This window comes from Lepus europaeus, chromosome 7 (assembly GCF_033115175.1).
Source record: "Lepus europaeus isolate LE1 chromosome 7, mLepTim1.pri, whole genome shotgun sequence".
Classification (NCBI taxonomy): domain Eukaryota; kingdom Metazoa; phylum Chordata; class Mammalia; order Lagomorpha; family Leporidae; genus Lepus; species Lepus europaeus.
Genome location: NC_084833.1, coordinates 96,888,595 through 96,912,121, shown reverse-complemented (window position 1 = coordinate 96,912,121; position 23,527 = coordinate 96,888,595). Strand labels below are relative to the sequence as shown.

The 23,527-nt window shown below is 42.6% G+C and overlaps 1 protein-coding gene across 1 annotated transcript in view; it reads left to right on the top strand.

Annotated features, from left to right (window-relative positions):
- EXPH5 (exophilin 5) overlaps positions 1–23,527 on the top strand; it is an 86,552-nt gene that overhangs the window by 40,947 nt on the left and 22,078 nt on the right. Inside the window, exons 2-4 of the mRNA XM_062196967.1 lie at positions 6,988–7,148; positions 9,514–9,676; positions 23,373–23,421. Of these exons, the coding sequence (XP_062052951.1) occupies positions 6,988–7,148; positions 9,514–9,676; positions 23,373–23,421 (373 nt within the window). The remainder of the gene's footprint in view (positions 1–6,987; positions 7,149–9,513; positions 9,677–23,372; positions 23,422–23,527) is intronic.

The window sequence follows — 23,527 nt, the reverse complement described above, 5'->3', positions numbered from 1 at the left end:
CTGTGCCCTAGCTTTTATGTTCAGAATGTTTCCTTACTGGCTAATGTTGAATTTATTTGATATTTTTTAGGTAAACGAATGAGTCAAACCCACTGCTTTTTACAATTATTGTATTCTTTTCAGTACAATAAGCTCAGTCAACCATTATAAATGTGCAAACTGTACCTTATAGTACACAGGGCTCTTGGGTGTGTAAGGTGAAGAAGACAAGGTACAGAGAGTATAGATTTTTTCTTTTTCTAAAATTTTTTTTTTATTTTTGACAGGCAGAGTGGACAGTGAGAGAGACAGAGAGACAGAGAGACAGAGAGAAAGGTCTTCCTTTACTGTTAGTGAGAGTATAGATTTTTATGTCATAGTTTCTCTTCTTCAGTCACATTACTTCAAAGGCTAGAGCTATTTGTTTTTCTTCCTTAATAGTAGGAAACACAATGCCATTTTTGACTCCCTGAGCTTTGAATTCTCTTGCTCTTGACTGTATGTTTTCATCCACTTTCCTGACACTCATCCCCAGGATCATCCTTAAAATGTTTCTGCTTTAAAAGCTTCCGACTTTTTCAGAATCTTGTTCTCTGCATGTATCTGCCTGTCACTGCTATCCAAATTTCATTTCTCATTGCCTTCAAGAAGCAGAAATTAGCACAAACATCTTTCCAGATTAGTTATGTTATACCTATTTCAGCCTAAGCCAGAATGATGTTTCTGTGGCCCAACATTCAAAATGGTATTAAAGTGGGGGCAGCACTGTGCTGAGGTGGGTTAAGTCACGGCCTATGATTGCCGGCATCCCATATGAGTGCCTGTTTGACTTCCAGCTGCTCCACTTCTAATCTGGCTCCCTGCTTAATGCACCTGGGAAAGTAGCCGAAAATGGCACAAGTGCTTGGGCCCCTGCCACCCGTGTGTGAGACCCAGATGAAGCTCCTGGCTCCTGGCTTCAGCCTGGCCCAGTCCCTTGCAGCCATTTGGAGACTGAACCAGCAGATGGAAGATCTCTCTCTCTCTCTCTCTCTCTCTCTCTCTCTGTCTCTGTCTTTCTCTTTCTCTCTGTCGCTTTGCCTTGCAAATAAATAAATAAATCTTTTTTTAAAATCTTATAAAAATGAAAGTCAAAAACCTGAGTGGAATATTTAAAACAGATAAAATTAAGAATTGCTGCTTTGGGGTTGGCGCTGTGGTGCACCAGGTTAAAGCCCCAGCCTGCAGCGCCGGCCCCCTAGCCTGGCTCTTGACTACAGCTTCCCCCCAATGCAGAGCCTGGGAGGCAGCAGTGACGGTTCAAGTAACTGAACCATCACTGTAGCTGATTCAAGTAGCTGATTCCCAGCTACTGCCTCTGGCCCTAGCTCAACCCCAGATGTTGCAAACATTTGGGGAGTGAACCAGCAAATAGGAGTGTAACTCACATGCTCTCTTAAATAAATAAGTTAAAAAAAAAATTTAAAGAAAGAAAACCCAGGGCCACAGTATGTGGATTCTATCTTCTACTCTAGAACTTTATCTTATATATCTTATATATATTTGGATCTTTCATGATGACTTGAACTGTCTTTATTTAAACATTACTTAAATATGTGTTAGACATAAGCTTCTAACTCACATAGCTTTATTAAGCTATATGAATAATTTTTCACAATTTAAGAAATAAAAAGAAAACTAAAAGAACTAAAAATGAGTTTGAAATGATTTATGTTTATCATATTTGTGGTATATACATTTTAAAATAGATTTGAGGGGCCGGCGCTGTGACGCAGTGGGTTAAAACCTTGGCCTGAAGCACCGGCATCCCATATGGGATACTGGTTCTAGTCCTGGCTGCTCCTCTTCTGATCCAGCTCTCCGCTATTGCCTGGGATAGCAGTAGAGGATGGCCCAAGTCCTTGGGCCCCTTCACCCACAAGGGAGACCCAGAAGAAGCTCCTGGTTTCAGATCAGCTCAGCTCTGGCCATTGCAGTCATCTGGGGAGTGAACCACTGGATGGAAGACCTTGTCTCTCTCTGGTTCTACCTCTCTCTGTAACTCTTTCAAATAAGTAAAATAATTCTTTAAAAAAAATTGCTGCTTTTTATTAAACATGCTGTGCTGCAATTAAAAAGTCTGGCACTGATTCACAAATTGACAAAGCATATGGTTGCCAAAGCACAAAATATAATTACTAAACAGACATATGGGAAAGTGTTTAAACCTCACTACTTATCGAAGAACTACAGTGTGTTTTATTAAACAAAGAAAAGAAAAGGCTTTTTCAAAGAAAAACAATTACTGACAATAATAAACACTGTAGCATTAAAATATTACTCAAGGAAAATAAAAATGCATAGTTTTCTAAGAAGGCCTCGTGGTAGTCTTGCATATTGCTAGCATGAGTGATCTTAGTACAGCCATTTTAGAAAAGCATTTTGGTAGCATGTATAGAGAATCATAAAAATGATTTAACTGTTTTGCCCAATTGTTCTATACCAATGCTGTCAGAAAATGCACAATGATGTGCATTGCAGCAGTATTTATTAGGGAAAATCTCAATGTGTTGCATCAGGAGGAAAGTAAATAAATTATGGAAAACATGTTAGCTTGAATCTTATGTAAGTAGTTAGTGATTGCACTGAAAATGAATAGTATCAAAGGTGATTTTGATAAAGTGTTAAGCTTTTGAAATTATATACATATGAACTCTATGAATGGCATTTTCAAAATGAATGGTCTCTTTTTAAACATTTTAAAAATATATTTTCATTTTATTTGAAAGGCAGAGAAGCAGATAGCCATAGAGACAGAGATGTCCCATCCACTAGTTTACTTCCCAAATGCCCACAATAGCTGGGGCTGGGACAGGCCAAAGCCGAGAGCCTGGAACTCAATCTGGGTCTCCCATGTGGGTGGCAGGTACCCAGTACTTGAGCCATCACCTGCTGCCTCCCAAGGTGCACCTTAGCAGGAAGCTGGGATAGGAAGAGGATCCGGGACTGGAACCCAAACTCTCTGCTATGGGATACAGGCGTCCCAAGCAGGGTCTTGACTGCTGCAGCAAATACTCTCCCCTATGAATGGCATTATCTACGCACATAGAAAATCAGAAATCTGCTGTCTTCCTTGATACATGTGACAAGCTCCTAACCCTGCAAAGTCACTCCATCACTTGGTGGATGCTTGACGGTCAGTTTTACTCCCTGTGTCTCTCTGAACACTCTGCTTTCCTTGGCTTCACCACTTCCGTCCTGGTCCAAGCAAACTCCTCTACCTCCCACAAATATTCTGACCTTCTCCTGGCCCTCAGTGGAGTCTACTCTCCACCTACAGCTAGGATGCGCTTTTAAAGATGCAAATCCTATGTGTCATGCTCCCTGCTAAACCATCAGCACTTTTTCACTGCTCCAGGACCAAGGGCTGTTGGCTTAACCCAGCTCCTAACTCTGGGTAGCCCAGCAGCTGCCTCTCTCCTCTCCTGTTTGTCCTCCTTTCCTGCCCTCTACTCTGGCCAGTAGTGTCTCATTTCAGTTCCTGGCTTCTTTTGTCGAGGCACTTGTTGCTCTACAGCTGTCCCTCGTTTGCCTAGAAAGCTCTCTCTAGGCAGCTCCCCCTGCCTACTTCCAGCATCTTCACTCTTCACCCTTCCAGTCCTACATTATCTGTTCAGGGAAGTCTTTGCTACTGCCTCGGACCAGTCCCCTTGTCCGTGCTCTCACAGCACCAGTTACACTTTTATTGTTTGCTCCTCCCTGCCCCTCTCCCCTACTCCCACTACAGCAGAATTTAAATTCCACGAGGGCAGGGACTTGATTTGTTCACTACTCTTTCCCAGGGTTCAAATGTGTGTTGAATGACTAAATCAAACTTAGCACTGTTTGCTCCATTCCATCTCTCCCCGTTAAACTGTGAACTCTCCAAGCGAGAGCCATATCTGCTCTGGTTTCCCTTATATCCCACCACCTGCACCATAGGAAACCTTCCACAAGTGAATATGGGAAAAGGTTTATCCCACCTACGTGAAAAATACACAGGAACAGTCTCGGCAAAAAGGCAATCGTGGTTGTGATAGGATTGTAAAAATATGGCTGCTTTTTCTCCCTCTATCTCCAAAAATAGGTAATGGAAAATGACAATATAAACAAAAATCCACAATTAAGCCAAAAGAAACAATAACCAGGCATGTTCTACTTGCTGAATATACATAATCAAAAAGCTAAACATAGAAATGACACATAATTATTCTATTCTGAAAGACCAGCTGTTTTCCCTTTTTTCCCTCCTGTGTCCAAATGGTTGCATCACTTCTACATAGCAGTAAGCATAGATAAAATACTGTATTTTGTTTTTCCTACTTTGTATTGTATCATAAGCCTTACCCCAGGATTCTACATTGCCTGCATAATTACAGTTTAGCAACCACATTATGTTCAGTTAAATTAATGTGCTTGGGGTGGGGTTATTGGTTGAAAATATATTTCCTACAATAGAATTCAAAGTGTTTGAGTTGTCACAGGGGAATACAGATTTATGACTTCATTGACCACAAGATGGAAAAGAAACAGGCAGTGGCGAGGTCTGTGTACAAGCATGGAATGGGTGCTTGAGTTAGGATTACATGAACTGTGGTTATTTTTCAAAGAGAGTCACTGTTACATCAAGCCTCTAGGGAAAATGGATAGGTTATGTTTATAGAGAGTGTTCCTAAGTCAGGTAGGTGGCCTGACTCTTGAAATAAGATGTATGTGTTGAGAAGCAGAAGAGTGGTGCTGGGGTGTTCTCAGGAAGTGAAGGTTGTGTACTAACCTGAACATTAGTAAGCAAGTGTGAATGAATTGGGGCAGCCAGTGTTGATCAGAAGCAGATTTCTGGGGTCTCTTAGTGTGTTCTGTCAGTAAGGGAAGCAGCAACTGTGACAGGAGTGACCTGGTGTCACAGGTGACCAAAGAGGAAGCACCAGTGCAGATTCTGTGGACTGAACGTAACGATTGCTACCTAATACTCTTCAAAATGCAAGTCTGGGCATGAGGCCCTCTGGCTTCCTTCTCAAATATTTTCATAAAACGACAGTATCATAGCCCCAAGAAGGAGCATGAGTTATAGCCACCTCAGTTCCTTGCCTTTAACTCCAAATTTGCTGTTTTGCACATTGCTCACTCACCACTGTGTTAGTAATACAAAGACCCTCACACTTGTGCTTTACAGCAAACCCTGGATCAAGGATTGCAGCTACTGGGTCCACAAACTACTTCCCAAAACATCAGAACTTCCCAAGCTCGGAACCCAATAGTGAGCTGTTTTCATCAGTGCTGTGCCAAACAGACAGCTTGGCAATCCTTGTCATCATGTTCTTCCAACTCACTTTCTCCTCCGTTTGCCTCAAGCCAGGGATGTCTTCCTCTGGATTAAGTGCCTCTCATTTCTGAAAAGTTCTAGAGTCTTCCTAAAATGCAGCAAAATAAGATGCCTAAAGATCAGTAGATCATAAAAAGCAGTGGTTTAACTAAGGACTTAGAGCAGCACTTTCATTTGAGAGATAACTAAGCAGAAAAGGGCAGGAGAAAAGAAAAAAGCAGGAATGATAGAATTAATTTCAGGTCTGGTCCTCTGAAGGGGTAGAGCATACACAGCTGTGCCCTGGGTGGCTTTTCCTGCCTGTCTGAAATCACACTGTCCCTTACTGTCCACATGCTAGCCCTGTGTCCATTCACAGGTTTTCATGTCTTCATTTTTAAAGAATTACATTATTTGGGGCCAGCGCTGTGGCATAACAGGTAAAGCCATCACCTGCAGTGCCAGAATCCCCTACGGGCACCAATTTAAGTCCCTGCTGCTCCACTTCCAATCCAGCTCCATTTTCTTGCACTTGGGAAAGCAGCAGAAGATGACCCAAGTCCCTGGGCCTTGCACCCACATGGGAGACCCAGATGAAGCTCCTGGCTCCTGGCTTTGGACTGGCACAGTTCTGGCCATAGAGGCCATTTGGGAAGTGAAGCAACAGGTGGAAGATCTCAATCTCCTCTCTCTCTCTCTCTCTCTCTCTCTCTCTCTTTCTCTTTCTCCCTCCCTCCCTCCCTCTCTCTCTGTAATTCTGTCTTTCAAATAAGTAAATAGCCGGCGCTGCAGCTCACTAGGCTAATCCTCCGCCTTGCGGCGCCGGCACACCGGGTTCTAGTCCCGGTTGGGGCGCCGGATTCTATCCCGGTTGCCCCTCTTCCAGTCCAGCTCTCTGCTATGGCCCGGGAGGGCAGTGGAGGATGGCCCAAGTGCTTGGGCCCTGCACCTGCATGGGAGACCAGGAGAAGCACCTGGCTCCTGCCATCGGATCAGCGCGGTGCGCCGGCTGCAGCGCGGCGGCCATTGAAGGGTGAACCAACGGCAAAGGGAAGACCTTTCTCTCTGTCTCTCTCTCTCTCACTATCCACTCTGCCTGTCAAAAATAAATAAATAAATAACAAATAAGTAAATAAATCTTTTTTAAAAAAAAATTTAAAAATAAAAAAAAAGAATTGCATTATCTAAGATTTAACACTGAACAATTTTCTTTTCTTTTATCTTTGACCACTGAATGACCAAGTAGGGAGTCTCTCTATTTAATTCACTGTTGAATCCCCATTGCCTACACAGGACCTCAGTAAGCATTTAATTAATTAACATTATTCAATGAACATTTCCTGGAATAATGAATGAGTGAGTAAACAGACTAGACTCTTCTAGTTTCTACAAGTCATTAAAACATCATATCACTTTATTGCATTATTAAGTTAGGTTTTAGCACATTGCTCAGCCATCAACTTGGTGATTTTGTTAATTACTGGCAAAAAAAATTAGTTGTCATCATGCTTAGAAAAATACATCCAAGAAATATATGCAGTGATGAAAAGAAAAGTCTCACAAGAGCCAATTTTTAAAGTTGACGCTGCTTCACCATTTGGTGAGGTTTAATTCTTCTCATGACTTTGCACTGGATGGGAATGAACTTGAAATCTGAAGAGTATATTGGTTTTTGTGTTTTATTTCAGCAAACTTCAGAAGACAAAGAGGGATATCAGATGGCTTCAAGGGGTGACTGGTGAATGGTTTGAAGAGATTCAAAGAAAGAAGTTTTGCAATGAAACAGATGTTAGCCAAATGTTGAAGCAACCTCTTAAATACAGGCTAAGGAAGGAAACGGCAAAAAATGGTGAGAAAAAAGCTTATTGAATTTTTTTTGTCTTTTTCTTGTGGCATAATATTATAGACAAAGGTTCCATGGATCTCTAATTTAACTAGTTCATAATTTAGGACTATTATAAGGCACAAAAGTTTTATAACACAACATACACTTTAAAAACTGAACTGACAGGGCTGACTCTGTGGCGTAATGGGTAAAGCTGCTGTCTGAAGTGCTGACATTCCGTATGGGCACTGATTAGTGTCCTGGCTGCTCCACTTCTGATCCAGCTCCCTGCTAATGGCCCAGGAAAGCAGTAGAAGATGGTCCAAGTGCTTGGGTCCCTAGACCCACGTGAGAGACTGCAAAGAAGCTCCTGGTTCCTGGCTTCAGACAGACCTAGCTCTGGCCATTGCAGCCATTTGGGGAGTGGGCCAGTGGATGGAAGACTTCTGTCTCTCTGTCTCTTCCTCTCTCTATCTGTAACTCTGCCTCTTACATAAATAAACAAATATTAAAAAAAAAAAAAGGAAACTGACATTTTAATGTTTGGAGGGAGAATATGTTTTTAGAATTGGGCAACATAGCATAGCGGTTAGGAACATAGACACCGATGTCAAGAAAGGCCTGGATTCAAATCTCTGTCTATTCATGTAAGTCTGCTCAAGTTATTTAGTCTGAATGAATTTCAATTTTATCATTTTCTTTTTTTTAAAGATTTATTTGAAAGAGTTACACAGAAAGGAGAAGCAGAGAGAGGGAGAGAGAGAGATCTTCCATCCAAAGGGTTCACTCCCCAGTCGGCCGCAACGGCTGGAGCTGTGCCGATCCGAAGCCAGGAGCCTGGAGCTTCTTCCAGGTCTCCCACGTGGGTGCAGGGACCCAAGGACTTTGGCCATCTTCTACTGCTTTGCCAAGCCACAGCAGAGAGCTGGATCGGAAGTGGAGCAGCTAAGACTTGAACCGGTGCCCATATGGGATGCCGGCACTTCAGGCCAGGGTGTTAACCTGCTGTGCCACAGCGCCGGCCCCAATTTTCTCATTTTCAAATGAGCATAATCACTACCTTATATAGTGATTGAGAATTAAATACAGTTATATGTATAAAGTATTAAGCCACAACATATTTGAATAAATGGGATGATGATGATGGAGGAGGGTTGGGGGAAGAGAGAGAGGGAGAGGGAGAGAGGGAGGGAGAGAAGAAGCTGCCACCATCTGGCTGCCTCTGGCACTTTAGTGAACTCCATAAATGAGTTCTAATAAACACCTTCTATGGATGTCCTATGTGACTACCAGCATGCCACTTAATTTCAACAATCAGTTATTTTTGTATCTATAAATGATGGTAGTAAAGGCCACTTTCATAGGACTTTTGTGACAGTGCGTTAGAAATTACAAAATGCAAAATTGGAGCAAAGTATCGTTTTTACTGATAATTGCATTGACTGCTTTTGCACATATTATTGACAAGAGTAACATTATGAAACATGCAACACAATTTCTAAATGTATAGATTGACAATATTTTGCAACTTCCATAGTGAACAAGACTGAAAAAACTCGCAGTTCAGATTTTTAGATTAATGCCATATAAACCATGGTGACTTGACTCTTACCATGAATTCTTCTAATATTTGTAGTCACCACGTCCGAAAGTGTTCTAGTACAAGGGTACTTAAAATTTTTGTGGGAAAGAAGTAAAAGATATGTTTGGGGCAAGCATTTGGCAAGGCAGTGAAGACATTTCTTAGGATGCCCACATCCCATGATGAGTGCCTGAGGTAGTGTCCTTACTCTTCTAGTTCCAGCTTCCTGCTAATCCACTCCATGGGTGGCAGCAGGTTATGGTTCAAGTAGTTGGATCCCTGCCAGCCAGGTGGGAGACCTGGATTGAGTGCCTGACTCCCAGCTTCAGCCTAGCCCAGCTCTAGTCCTTGTGGCCATTTGGGGAGTGAACAAATGGATAGAGGCTCTCTCTATCTCTTTGTCTCTATCTGTCTCTCTCTCCCCAACCCCTCACTTTCTCTGTGTCTCTCTGCCTCTCAAATAAATAAAAATTATAAAAAGTTTATTTGGATGCAAAAAAATTTAAAACCATGCATAGTTTTTTTTTTTTTTTTATAATATGTATTTTCCATGAACTTTTTGAGGACCCCTTGTATTTATTTTGAAATACTTTTTTCTTAGGATTTTATTGTTCATTTGGAAGGCAGAGTTAGACAGAGAAGGGGGGGGGGAGTCTTCCATCGTCTGGTTCACTCCCCAAATGGCTACAATGGCCAGAGTTGGGCCAGTCAGAAGCCAGAAAGCAGGAGCCTCTTCCAGGCCTCCCACAGCACTGGCCCAATGCCTGGGAATATTTTAACAATGTAAAATGTTTACAATATTTTTAGATCCTATGGAATTGCAAACATCAAGATCTAAAAACCAAGCTAATCAAAAAAACCCAACATCTGTTCCTTCTCGACCAAGCTTCAGAGCATCCTTTGCCTCCCTGTTCTCATTCAGAAAGTCCGGGAAGGAGACTTCAAAGCTTCAGTCGCTGGGACAGAAAGGGTGAGTTCAACTCAGATCATGTGACAGCTCATTCGGTATCTGATATCAGAGGCCAAAAGCCTGTTTTGTGTTCAGAATGTTTAATGTTTGTTCATAGAATTTCAATTCAGGTAGTAACAAAAGAAAAAGGATTTAGCTCACAGAGTGACAAAGTTCCCGGGAACTTGCAACTGGCTCCCCTAAAACCCTACTTCCAGAGGTCCCTGGTAGTGCACTTGATGAGTGATGGGATAAAAGCTGGGAAATAGCTCCTGACCATTTTCCCACTGCTCATGTTTAAATCCGAGTGACTCCTTCTTTGGGGAATATGTGTGTCCATGGCCTCAGGAGAATCGGGGTATAAAGACTCCATGAGAATCAATAGAAGATGAGCCAAAAGAATGGAGGAAAAAGAATTCTAAAACCAAGAGGGCAATGAGTTCCTATTATGAGAAACATTGAGAGCAGCCGTTGCCACGTGGTTACCCTGAATTTACAGGTAAGATGCAGGAGGGAAGCTCCTGGAGCTGTGGAGGCATAGCTCCCAGGGGTCTCCAGCTTGGAACTGTATAAATCAGTTCATCTTGACTCATGATGTTGTTGGGTTGTTTTGTGAAAAACAAAGCATAGCAAGACTACACTAATGTGCAGCTGAGCTGACTGCCAAATATTTTTGGCACCTCTTCCCGGTTGCAAAGCTCCCCACCCTCTTAAGGTGTTGCCTTGGCACGTGATGTGTTCCGGGTGCCGTCAAACCATTAACAGAGCGTTGCTGCACTAAATGGGTGTTGGAGGTCACTGTCGCTGAAAAACAAGAGGCTGCAGCTGGTGGAGCAGGTGAGGAGGCTCCTGGGCTTAGCAGAGCGCCGTGCTCCACTCCTGGTAGATGGAAGGATTTTTACTTCCAGCTTTCACCCGAGGCTGTGTTTTGCCTGATAAAATCATGAAGAGCTGAAGAAAATGTAGATTTATGTGCCTGTCTCTACCAGAGTCATTTGCCAACAAAAATTCTCTGATTAGGTAAGTTGCTTTTCTTTTTGTGAAAATGTTTGCAGCACTAGTAATTCTCTTACTTGGGGGATTTAAGATTGAGGACTTAATGTACAGGAAGGATTTCTTTTAAGGAGGAAAGAAATCTCCCCAGTGTGTGGTATAACTAGAATTTGTGATATAATTTATATTGTAAATTATTTCCTTTAAGGCAGAGGTTTATATCGCGGAACAATCTGACATTGTTAAACTGGGAAAAGTTGAGGAACCTGTTAAATCTATGGACAAGTTATTTCCAATCTCATATTTCAAGTTGCTATAAAAGTGGGTCAAAGAAGATAAAAGGTCTATAATATCCATTCTCAGTATCATGTGTTTTGATTATACACATGAAAAGAAAAAAAGAAATTGGGGAAAACTCTACCTGGCATATGTCCTGCTTAGATACCAAAATGACATGTAGCTTGTTTTTAATCAGGTGAACTGAAATATGTAACACAAAGTGCAGAAATCAAATTTAATCATAAAGTGTGTGTGTGGGTATGTATGTTCGTATGTGTAGCAATTTTCAAAAATGTTCACCTTTCATTTCATTTTAGCTTCAAAACATAAGAGAACATGTAACATTTATTTTAACTTTACCATGGCTGTTGATAAATATTTGTTAATTCTATTTGTGTAGAATATAATGACAGCACTGTTTTTGGCTCTTAAGAGACATCAAAAGATAAAATGTCACAACATGTCCTTTTATTTTTAAATGTGAATGCGACATTTGGACGTAAATCCTGCATGTGGGAGAAGTATTTAAGGGCAGTGCTGCCCTGTGGCAGGTAATGTTACAATCATGCAGGCTGAGGGGCTCTTTATCTCAGGTAGCACCCACCTTTCTTTGGCAGCTCTGATCTTCCAGCCTTCAAAGTCCATTCTGTGTTCCAGGAGCTCCTCCTTGCCGGTGAGCACACTGGGAGGGACTGAGCAAGGGCCTGGGAGGCACAAGATGACTGTGCCGGGCAGCAGTCAGGTTTCTACTTGCTGCAGCTATGGAGGGCTTGACTGTGTCACGCTGGGTGCGCTGGAGAACAGGTCAGCAGAACAGTGTAGAGAATCTTGCAAATCAGAGAAAACAATCAACTCCTCTATGCAAATAACAGCCTTCTGTTCAGCCTTCTGTTCACTTGACTATCAGAGAAAATGTTTTGCCTCTTTTGTAGGTTTTGGGTTTAACTGAGAAATGACACTGAAAAAAACGGTCTTAATTATTTTACCAGATATACATCTTCACTTTAAAGCCCAGCTGATAAAAGCATTTGGTAGAACTTCTTGATGCTCCAATTTTCTAAGATCAGTGAATTAAAATGCCATGAGAAGACAGCAACCTCATGAATTTATAAAAAGGCAGAAGGGTTTACCATTTCTGCTTAAAATAGGATATATTCTTCTTCACATGCTTATAAACTTTCCAAATTATACCATTATGATTCTTTTAAAAGATTTATTTATTTATTTATTTATTTGAAAGTCAGAGTTATGGAGAAAGAGGGAGAAACAGAGAGACAGAGAGATCTTCCATCTGCTGGTTCACCCCCTTGATGGCTTTAATGACCAGGGGTGGGCCAGACTGTAACCAGGAGTCAAGAACTTCATCTGGGTCTTCCAAGGGGTGGCAGGGACCCAAGTAGTTGGGCCATCTTCCTCTGCTTTTCCCAGGCCATTAGCAGGGAGCTGGATAGGAAGTGGAGCAGCCAGGATGTGAACTGGTGCCCACATGGGATACTGGTGTTGCAGGAGGTGCTTTACCCACTATGCCACTACACCAGCCCTACTACTGTGACTTAATCCTGTTTTTTTTTTTTTTAAACCTTTCTCTTTTTTTATTTTATTTTTTTATTTTTTGACAGACAAGAGTGGATAGTGAGAGAGAGAGACAGAGAGAAAGGTCTTCCTTTTTGCCGTTGGTTCACCCTCCAATGGCCGCTGCGGCCGGCGCATCTCGCTGATCCGAAGCCAGGAGCCAGGTGCTTCTCCTGGTCTCCCATGCAGGTGCAGGGCCCAAGCACTTGGGCCATCCTCCACTGCCTTCCCAGGCCATAGCAGAGAGCTGGCCCGGAAGAGGGGCAACCGGGATAGAACCCAGCACCCCAAGCAGGACTAGAACCCGGTGTGCCTGCGCCGAAAGGCGGAGGATTAGCCTGTTAAGCCACGGCGCCGGCCATTAATCCTGTTTTTAAATGATTGATCTGACCCCAACCGCAGGAAAAAATAAAAAATATTTTCTGTTTGTGTTTGAATTTATTTGTTGCTAACCAATAAATACAAGAAAAGGAAGCATAGACTGCATTAAGCTTTCAAAACCCCCACATTTTTCTGTAAGTGCTGTTTCCTATCTTGTAATGGGATGTCCAATGCTTGTGAGATATGGTCCTCAGCCCCCACCACAGAATTTCAGTGACTCCATTGTCTTACAAATTCCTTCCACATAGTTCAGTAAGTATCCAGCAATGTATGTCTTGAACTTAATGTGCAGCTGTTCCTTTCTTGTCCCAGACCCCTAGTTAGCCCAGTGATCCTTCCTCACCACGAACAATGATGTGCTTTGCTGTTTCATGCTTATGCTCTCATAGGGTCTTTTACTCTCCCATCCACACACCTTCTCTTTAAAACAATGCAGTTATGGGCTGGCGCTGTGGTATAGCAGGTAAAGCCTCCGCGTGCAATGCTGGCATCCCATATGGGCGCCGGTTCAAGACCTCGCTGCTCCACTTCCAATCCAGCTCTCTGCTGTAGCCTGGGAAAGCAATAGAAGATGGCCCAAATCCTTGGGCCCTTGCACCCAAGTGGGAGACCCAGAGGAAGCTCTTGGCTCCCAGAGCTGGATCAGCCCAGCTCCGGCCATTTTTGCAGCCATTTGGGGAGTGAATCAGCAAATGGAAGACCTCTCTCTCTCTGTCTCTGCTTCTGTAATTCTGACTTTCAAATAAATAAATCTTAAAAAAAAGAAGTGCAACTGCCTGCTACCAGTTTGCTATCACGATTTTAGGGATGTAGATTTTTTTCCCCCTTACTCTTTTCCTTGTGGTAGTCCCAAGGACTATGGCAAAATGAAGTACAAAGGGAATAGTCCTTAAGGCTCAGGAATAGCACGTACAGTTAAACTTAAAGTCACCTCTTTCCTATGAGAATTATCACAGGGCTTTGCGTGTGGTGACTGCACACAGAGTTGAGAGTAGAGTGACATGGCTATCTTGGAGTGAGTGTTTGTGTACCCAGTACTCTGTTCTTGTAGGATGCTTTCCCATTCCGATGCAAAGAGCTGTGGTGGATCCACCTAGCTGCTCTTCAGACATGCCCATATTTGCCTGATCCATAGGGCGTTCACAGCTTAGGCTGTCCAGCTGCAACTTCTCTTACATAAGCAAAAAGTCAAATACTATTTTGGAAATTTAAAAAGGCAGATTGGTTTTTTTTTTTTTCCTGGCACTTGTGTTTCTCTCTCTCTCTCTTTCCTTCTTCTGTTTCCTTTTCCTGTTTTCTGATTGACTGCCTATGTTTGGGTCAGAAGATGCAAGAATCTGAGACACCTAGAACTGAAAGAAAGGTCAGAGTAAGCAAGATCTTTCTTTTGTAAATTCCTTCAGTGATCCCAAGTGTGGTGTCCACAGTTAAGCAGCAGGAGGGAGAAGTGAGTGAATAGGGTGTGGTTTGGAGTTTCACCCTGGGTGGCCAGTGATTTGCTTTCCAGTTGATCTAGTTGAGCATTACTAGGCTCTCATCAGCAAATTTTAAATAATGAAAGATAATCTGGCTCCAACCTTGGGATTCTGATTCAGAAAGCATGAAGTAGGGCCCAGGAAGTTTTGCTTGTTTGTTTTTAATTTCTAGGACATTTGGATGCTCACTTAGGTTTGGGAACCACTTTAGCTGAGTTTATTCCTACTATGATAAGAGCCAACATGAGGGACAATAACCAAGTGATAGTTTCTGTTTCACGTATTTATAAAGCTTTTATCAAAGTACTACTCTGAGTCAGATACAGTTTTAGTGCTGGAGATAAAATAGTGAAATTAAAGCAAAGCACCTGCCTGGAGAATTTTATAGCCTAGTAGGGAATAGAAGATTCCTGCATGCAGTCAGGCAAGAGGTAGAACACAGAACTCTAGGGAGTGCCAGTTGCATCATGATCATAATAGATTTGTACATGGATTATGGTAATTTCCTGCAAATGGCCATCAGGCATCTTGAGGAGGGGGTGTCCTGTAGAATTCAACTGGAATTTGAAGGGGTGCCCTGTAGCATTCAATTGGTGGCAAGCTGCCACCTGGGTAATAGGCAGACACGATAATTGTGTTATAACATGGTCCGTGCTGTGGTGATACACAATGTCTTGCCAGGGGAACAGACAGGAGAACTTCACTCAGACTAGAGAATCCAGAAGGCTTCCTGGAAGAGGAGAGCCAGTGTTTGAGGGATAAACAAGATTAAACTAGGCAATTAAGAGTCCAGAGGCTACACGAAGCAAAAGCAATGACGCAACAAAGGTTAAGACTGGAGAGAGCAGGCATTCACTTAGGTCATTGAGGTTCAATGACGCAGTATAGGTGAGGACTGATAAGAGAAGGGCTGGAGAGCTTGGCAGAAGCCAGAACACAGGGACCTTATCCATGCAATGCAAAACTATAGAGAGTGGGCTTGATCCTATAGGCAGTACGAAGGCACTAGTCATTTCTAAAGTTATACAATTCTTTTCCTAATTATCTATATGTAACAGAAAAAATCACCCACAACCTGCTGACCTGGATAAACATTGACATTTTTGTGTATTTCAGCAATTGTGCATTTGTACATATTTCCTTTTTTAAAAACTTTTATTTAATAAATATAAATTTCAAAAGTATAACTTTTGGATTATAGCGGTTTTCTCCTACATAACCATCCTCCCACCCACAAACCATTCCATCTCCTACTCCCTCTCCCATCCCATTCTTCATTGATTCATTTTTAATTATCTTTATATACAGAAGATCAACTTAGTATATACTAAGTAAAGATTTCAACAGTTTGCACCCACATAGACACACAAAGTATAAAGTACTATTTCAATACTAGTTTTACCTTTAATTCATATAGTTGTATGTGTTTCCTCCATTAAAGCTTTTTTTTTTTTTTTGGATAGGTAGAGTTAGTGAGAGACAGAGACAGAGAGAAAGGTCTTCCTTCCGTTGGTTCACCCCCGAAATGGCCGCCACGGCCAGCACACTGCACTGATCCGATGGCAGGAGCCAGGTGCTTCTCCTGGTCTCCCATGTGGGTGCAGGGCCCAAGCACTTGGGCCATCCTCCACTGCCTTCCCAGACCACAGCAGAGAAGAGGGGCAACCGGAGCAGAATCTGGTGCCCTGACCGGGACTAGAACCCGGGGTGCCGGTGCTGCAGGCAGAGGATTAGCCAAGTGAGCCAAGGCGCCGGCCCATTAAAGCTTTTTAAACAGAGAAATGACGTAAACAGTTTGTCAGTTTAGAAAGATCACTTGAAACTCAGTGATTTTCAGCAACAGCAATTTTGTTCCCCACCGGTGTTTGACAATATTTGCAAACGCCGTGGCTTTTCACAACTGAAGGGAGAGGACGTAATTGGCATCTAGTGAGCAGAGGCCAGGCGTGCAGCTAATGAGAGTGCAGTACAGTTAACTGACCATCGCAACAGAGAAACCGGACTGCCAAGGCTGAGAAACTGCGTCTGCTGTAGCACAAGGAATAGATTTGAGGGGACAAAACTGGAGTTGGAGACCAGGCAAGAGACTGTTAAGATCATGTTGGTCTACCAGGGGTAGAAGACTCATTTTCTGCCAAGGGCCATTTTGATACTTATAACATTATTCACGTGCCATACAAAATAAGCTACTTAAAAATTAGCCTGCTATAGATTTATTGAATTTTGAGTACTGCCTGTAGTTACCTGGGCAGGACCAGACTAAATGATTTTGTGGGTCTTGTGTGGCTTGCTGGCTGGACATGTCTCACCCCTGAAAAGTAGACGCAATGAAGAAGGCAAAAAACTTGTGCAAGATTTAGAATGGGGACTCATGAGAACCTAGAAATTGGATGTGGGGGGTGAGGAAAGAGGAGGAGAGACGAACTTTCCACTCTGACATGCAGAATTAAGCAGACAGTTGTGAAGAATAGAAAAGGAAGAGCAGATGTGGTGAGGATAAAAACGAATGTATTAGTTCACTCAATTCCATGAACACTGCTTAGAGAATACCATGTGCAGCCCTATGTGTTTGTTTATTCAACAAAAACTGCTTGGAAAACACCATTTGGGACACAAGGACAAAACAGCTCTTGCCTTCACAGGCATTGGTCTTGTGAGGACAACAAAAAGGAAATAGAGAAACAGAAGAATAATGCTAAGATGGAGACGATCTGTATGCTGTGGGAGCATGTATGAGGGGTACGGATCTTATACTAAGTCCCGGGAGGTCTCCTGGGAAAGATGACATAATGATTCTTTAAGTATGAGATAGTCTTCCAGAGAAGAGGTAGCAGGAAATTGTTTCAGGCCACGTGACAATATGTGCAAAGGCTCAGAGTCTATCAAGACCCTGTAGCACAAGGATTGTAGGAAGGTGAGTTATGAGCCTGGAAAGCATACAGGGATCATGTCAGGCCTTCTGAATGCAGACAAGAGTTCCAACTTTCCCCTGAAAGCAAGTGGAAGTCTTTAGAAATGTGACATCATTCAGTTTCTACTGATCATTCTGGCTAAAGTCTGGAGAATGGATTGGATCGGGGAAAAACATGGAGAAAGAAGGATAGGTATTTGTTGATTGGTTGGCTAGGAAGGAGTGAAATGGAAGGAAAGTGTGAAGTTTTGGTTGGATGCGTACTGTCCAAACTGCCTTTGGCTACCCAGATGGAGCTCCTCAGAGGGGAAAGTGCACCTCACCAATACCTGCAGGAATATAATCCAGGATTCTGGTTAGAAAATGGCTATTCTTGAGCCCCACCCTTCCCTTGGATGAGAATTTCTGAATGGTGTCTACAAAGGCATGGGAAGAAAAGAGAATTGTGGAGCTACCATGAATTTGATGAGCCTAGAAGACAGGTACTTAAGGAGGAGTAGGGTGTCGGGAGATGAGGCTTGAAGGGTGAGGATTGTCTGGCAGGTTCACCAGAAAGAGGTCTGCATCATGTGAATATTTTGGACAGTACTTTGTGAGATTTTTAGATAGTGGGTTCATGAGATCAAATTTGCATTTTAGTCAGAGCTTTCTATTGGTGGTATGGAGAATGGAAGAGAATCCAGAAGAAAAAATTGTGAAAGTTTAACATTAGGCTGAATGATTGAAGAGTGGGGATATCTCTAAGACATGTCATTGGAAGGACTTGGGGATAAATGCAGAAGATGCGGTATCCTGGTATCCCATGAAATGGCCATGGCCAGAGAGGGCTTGCACCAGCAAGGGTTACAGGATGCTACTGTTGGTTTAATTCAGTCTACAAGGGAAGCCATTCCCATTAGAAACAAATTAGCTGGTGGGAATGAATTCAAAGACTCTTGACCTTTAGGGCAGCTGAGTCCCATCGCCTCCTGCCTGAGTCCACAGTGGCACACACAACTGTGCACACTCACAGGTACACACCCTTGCACGTGGTGGCACTCTGTCTTGAATACGCGCCAGGCGTCCTCTGGTTTGTTAGTCACATCTTCCACCCATCTGTCCTGTTGCACTCACTCCTAATCAGCTGAGGAGCTTGGTGAGCTGGTGAGTGTTGGGCTATGGGGAGGTGCTATGAAGGTTGCAGCACAACAGGATTCTGGAAAGAACCTTCACAGCCTGGCATGCACTCTTAGCTCCGGGCAAATTGAACTGCTTGCCTCCCTTGTAGCAGCTCCCTCTCCAAGCTTTTGCTCATATTGTTCTTTAGCCTCTTGTACAGTCCCACTGCCATCCTCCTGCTTTCTCCTTCCCTGTTCATCTCCAATAAGTGCTTTTAGCCCCTTTGCATTTTCAGTGCATTTTGCATATATCCTTTTTATTGTCTTTATCAAGTCTTATATTTAAGTTCTTTGGCTTTCTATGTGTCTAATCTTTTTTTTTTTTTTAAGATATATTTATTTATTTCAAAGGCAGAGTTAGGGAGAGAGAGGAGGGAGAGAGAGAGAGAGAGAGAGATCTTCCATCCACTGGTTCACTCCTCAAATGGCGACAATAGCTGTTGACAGGCCAGGCTGTCCAAACCAGGAGCTTGGACTTGAACCAGAACTCTTATGAGATGCTGGAACTTCAGGCAGCAGCTTAACCTGCTGCACCACAATGCCGCCCCCTTTTCTACAGTGAAAAATTCTCAGAGAGAGGCCAGCATTGTGGCATAGTGGGTTAGGCTACTGCCTGCAATGTTGGTCTCCCATGTGAGTGCCAGATTGAGTCCCTGCTGTTCCACTTCCAATCCAGCTCCCTGCTAATGCACCTAGGGAAGCAGCAAAAGAAGGCCAAAGTCCTTTGGCCTCTGCCACCCACATGGGAGATCCAGATGAAACTCCTGGGGCCTGGCTTTGGCCTGGCCCAGCCCTGGTAGTTGCAGCCATTTGGGGAGTGAACCAGCAGATGGAAAGTCTCTCTCTGTCTCTCCCTCTCTCTCTGGAATTCTGCCTTTCAATAAATAAATAAATAAATCTCAAAACAAGTAAAAAACTAAAAACCTTCCAGAAAACAGCATCCCTACCTCAGTCATATTTGTTTTCTCCAAAAAGTTCAAAATAATACATTGCATGTAGGCAGAATGTGGGCTCAATAAATGTGTACATAAAGAAGGAATAAAAGTAAAAGTTGGCCGGCGCCGTGGCTTAACAGGCTAATCCTCCATCTTGCGGCGCCGGCACACCAGGTTATAGTCCTGGTTGGGGCGCCGGATTCTATCCCGGTTACCCCTCTTCCAGGCCAACTCTCTGCTATGGCCCGGGAAGGCAGTGGAGGATGACCCAAGTCCTTGGGCCCTGCACCCGCATGGGAGACCAGGAGAAGCACCTGGCTCCTGGCTTCGGATCAGCACAATGCGCTGGCTGCAGCGGCCATTGGAGGGTGAACCAACGGCAAAAAGGAAGACCTTTCTCTCTGCCTCTCTCTCACTATCCACTCTGCATGTCAAAAAAAATAAAAAATAAAAAATAAAAAAAAATAAAGCATGTCTATGTGCATATAAAATTAACTGTTAAAAAAAAAAAGTAAAAGTAACTCTAATCTAGAAATCTGGAGTCCAGTGTGCGCCAAAATCTGACACTTTTTGAGTGCTCACAGGACACCACAAGTAGAACATTCAGCACATGACCTCATGTGACAGGTCATGTCATATCATAGCAGCACTAAAAATATTACCCTCGAGCTATGTGTGAAATGTATAAGCAAAGTAGATGAATTTCATGGTTAGACTTGAGTCCCATCCCTAAGATATCTCATTATGTGTATGCAAATATTCTAAAGTCCAAAAAATTGAAATCTTAAACACTTCTGGTTTCAAGCATTTTGGCTCAATAATATTCAGCCCGTATTTAACTCATAGCTGTTATTAGTAGAGGTAATATTTTGGAGTGATATGAAGAAATCCATCATATTAATTTCAATTTCTGTTTGGAATTTGCAGTAAACTGTAAAATAAAAATGAGGTTTTTTTGTTGTTTTTTTATTTTTTTAAATTTTATTTAAGGTATACAAGTCTTATGTATTTCATATATACATATTTAGGAACATGGTGATACTTCCCCCCACCATCGTTTCCATTCATGCTCCAACCCCTCCTCCTCCCTCTCACATTCCCACTCTTTATTATTATTATTATTTTTTTTTTTGACAGGCAGAGTTAGACAGTGAGAGAGAGAGAGACAGAGAGAAAGGTCTTCCTTCTGTTGGTTCACCCCCGAAATGGCCACTACGGCCAGCGCACTGCGCCAATCCAAAGCCAGGAGCCAGGTGCTTCCTCCTGGTCTCCCATGCGGGTGCAGGGCCCAAGCACTTGGGCCATCCTCCACTGCCTTCCTGGGCCACTGCAGAGAGCTGGACTGGAAGAGGAGTGACTGGGACAGAATCTGGCGCCCCAACCAGAACTAGAACCCGGGGTAACGGCACCGCACTTGGAGGATTAGCCTAGTGAGCCGCAGCACCGGCCCCCACTCTTTATTTTTACAAAGATCTGTTGATTTATAGTTAAGCCTACACTAAATAAAAGAGTTCAACAAATAGTATGAAGAGGAAAAAAAAACAAAAACACTGTTCTTCAATGGAAGAGACAAAGGCAGTAAACAATAATCGAATCTCAAAATGTCCATTTCACTCAAATACATTACAATTTAGGTACTCTATTAATGAGTTGTTTTTCAAACTACAAAATTATTTGACCTCTTAGTTTTTTAAAAAAGATTTATTTGTTTACTTATTTATATTTATTTGAAAGAGCAACAGAGAGAGGAAGAAACAGAGAGAGATCTTCCATCCAGTGGTTCACTCCCCAAATGGATGCAGTAGCCATGGCTGGGCCAGGCCAAAGCCAGGAGCCAGGAACTCCATCTGGGTCTCCCACATGGATGGCAGGGCCCAAGTATCCAGGCCAACTTCTCTGCCTTCCTAGGTGCATTAGCAGGAAGACAAATTGGAAGTAGAGCAGCCAGAGCTCAAACCAGCACACCAATATAGGATGCCAGCATTGCAAGTGGCAGCTTAACCCACTGCACCACAACACCAGCCTCCTAGATTTTATGCAGAACTTGCATGAAGCACAAAGCAATAGGAGTTTGAATGAAAGACAACACTGTACCTTGCCACTTTTGACTGATCTGAGAGTCCCAATTCACCGGACTCTAGATTCCCTTTGCTATTCTCTCGTGGAGGAGAGGGCCTGATTTTAGACAGAGCTCTGAGTCATGGTCTATAAAATCTTGATCTAACATTCAGACAGAGCATCCCTGAACGTAAGATTATAGATTTAAAAGACCAAAATCTATCTCAATTTTGGAACTAGGTCTTATAAATTTTTCACATGCTCTCTATCTCTGAATTTGAAAGTAAAATAAACAGTAAAATCATGCTTGTTCACCTCCAAAATGTTTCATCATAAGCTAATCAATCATATTTATAAAACTAAATATCCTTAAGCAATTTTAATTGGGTTTACCTTCTAAACAAACTTCTTGTAGATTGTTAAATCTGATCTTGACTTAATTGCTCTTTAAAGTAAATATAAACAGAAAATCTGTTTCTTATTTGCAAGAGTCTGTGCACCATATTGGTTAAGAGAGAAGGCCCCTGGGGCTAGGGCTGTTGTGCAGCAGGTTAAACAAAAGACTGCAATGCCAACATCCCATACAGGTGCTGATACAAGCCCTGGCTACTCCTCTTCTGGTCCAGATCCCTACTAATGCACCTGGGAAAGCCGATGATGGCCTACATGCTTGGGCCCCTGCCATCCAAGTAGGAGAACTCCAGATGGAGTTTCAGGCTCCTGACTTCAGCCTGGCCCAACCATAGCCATTGCTGCCACTTGAGGAGTGAATTAGAGGATGGAAGATTTCTCTATTTCTCTTTCCTCTCCCTCTCTCTCTGTAACTCTGCCTTTCAAATAAGCGAATGATTTAGAGAGAGAGAGAGAATCTTCCAACCACTGATTCATTCCCAAGATGGGTGACACTGCTGGGGCTGGGCCAGGCCAAAGCCAGGAGCCAGGAGCCAGGAACTTCTTCCAGGTCTCCCATGAGGGTGCAGGGACCCAAGCACTTGGGCCATCTTTTGCTGCTTTCCCAGGTGCATTAGCAGGGTGCTGGATTGGAAGTAGAGCAGCTGGATCTCGAACCGGCACCCATATGGATGTCAGCTTCACAGGTGGAGGCTTAATCCTCCATGCCACAATACTGGCCTCCAATAAATGAATCTTAAAAAAAAAAAAAAAAAAGAGGGCCGTATAATTAGAAAGAATAAGTTATGGTGGTCTGTTGCACAGTAAAGTGATGACAGATAATGATAATGTTCTGTGTATTTCAAAAAAAGCTAGAAGAAAGGATTTTAAGTGTTTTGACCACAAAGGAATGACAAATGTTTGCATGAATAGGCTTATCTTGAGTTAAGCATTGCACAAGGTATACAAGTGTGGAAATATCACTTGGAACTCCATAAAGGTGTATAATTATGTATCAATTAAAGATAAATAAATAAAAGGAAATAAAAAGAAGGAAGAGTCTGGATTCAGACAGCCTGTGCCCAACTTCTAGCCTGTAACTGTGTACCTTGGGCCATGCATTCTGACTTCTTTGTATGTGCAATCTCTTGTCTACAAAACAGAAGAATTCTATATCTCCCTCAGGAGAGTGATACATTTAAGTGAGTGAACGTGTATCTAGAGCATGAGAACAGGTACCTGACATAAACACTTAACAAATGTAATCTTTTTTGCTATGATGTTTTTATGCTAAGCTCAAATACAAATGCACCATCATATAATTTTTTTCTTGGCTACTTGACTGACAAAAATCAAATATTTATTCCAAAAAATCATAAGAAAAGGTTTCTGAAATTTTTTTCAATGATGCACTAACCAAGAAATATCCTTCTATAGTAAATTAGGAATATATCCTAAGATATTAACATGTAATGGTAAATGTGCTGATTTTTCTCCTTGTTAAAAAAAAAAAAAAAAAAAACCTAAGTTCTTCTTGAAAGAAATTATTTGAAATTCTTTCCACAGGTGCGATGACCATGTAGAACCTTCTGTCACTGGGAAGGGAACCACTGCGGTGAGTAGCCAGGAAGTTGCAGGCTATGCCAAGATACTCAGTTGATGAAATCCCAGGTTGGTGGCCACCTAAGAGTGCAGTTATGAATGCACTTAGAAGCTGAGCT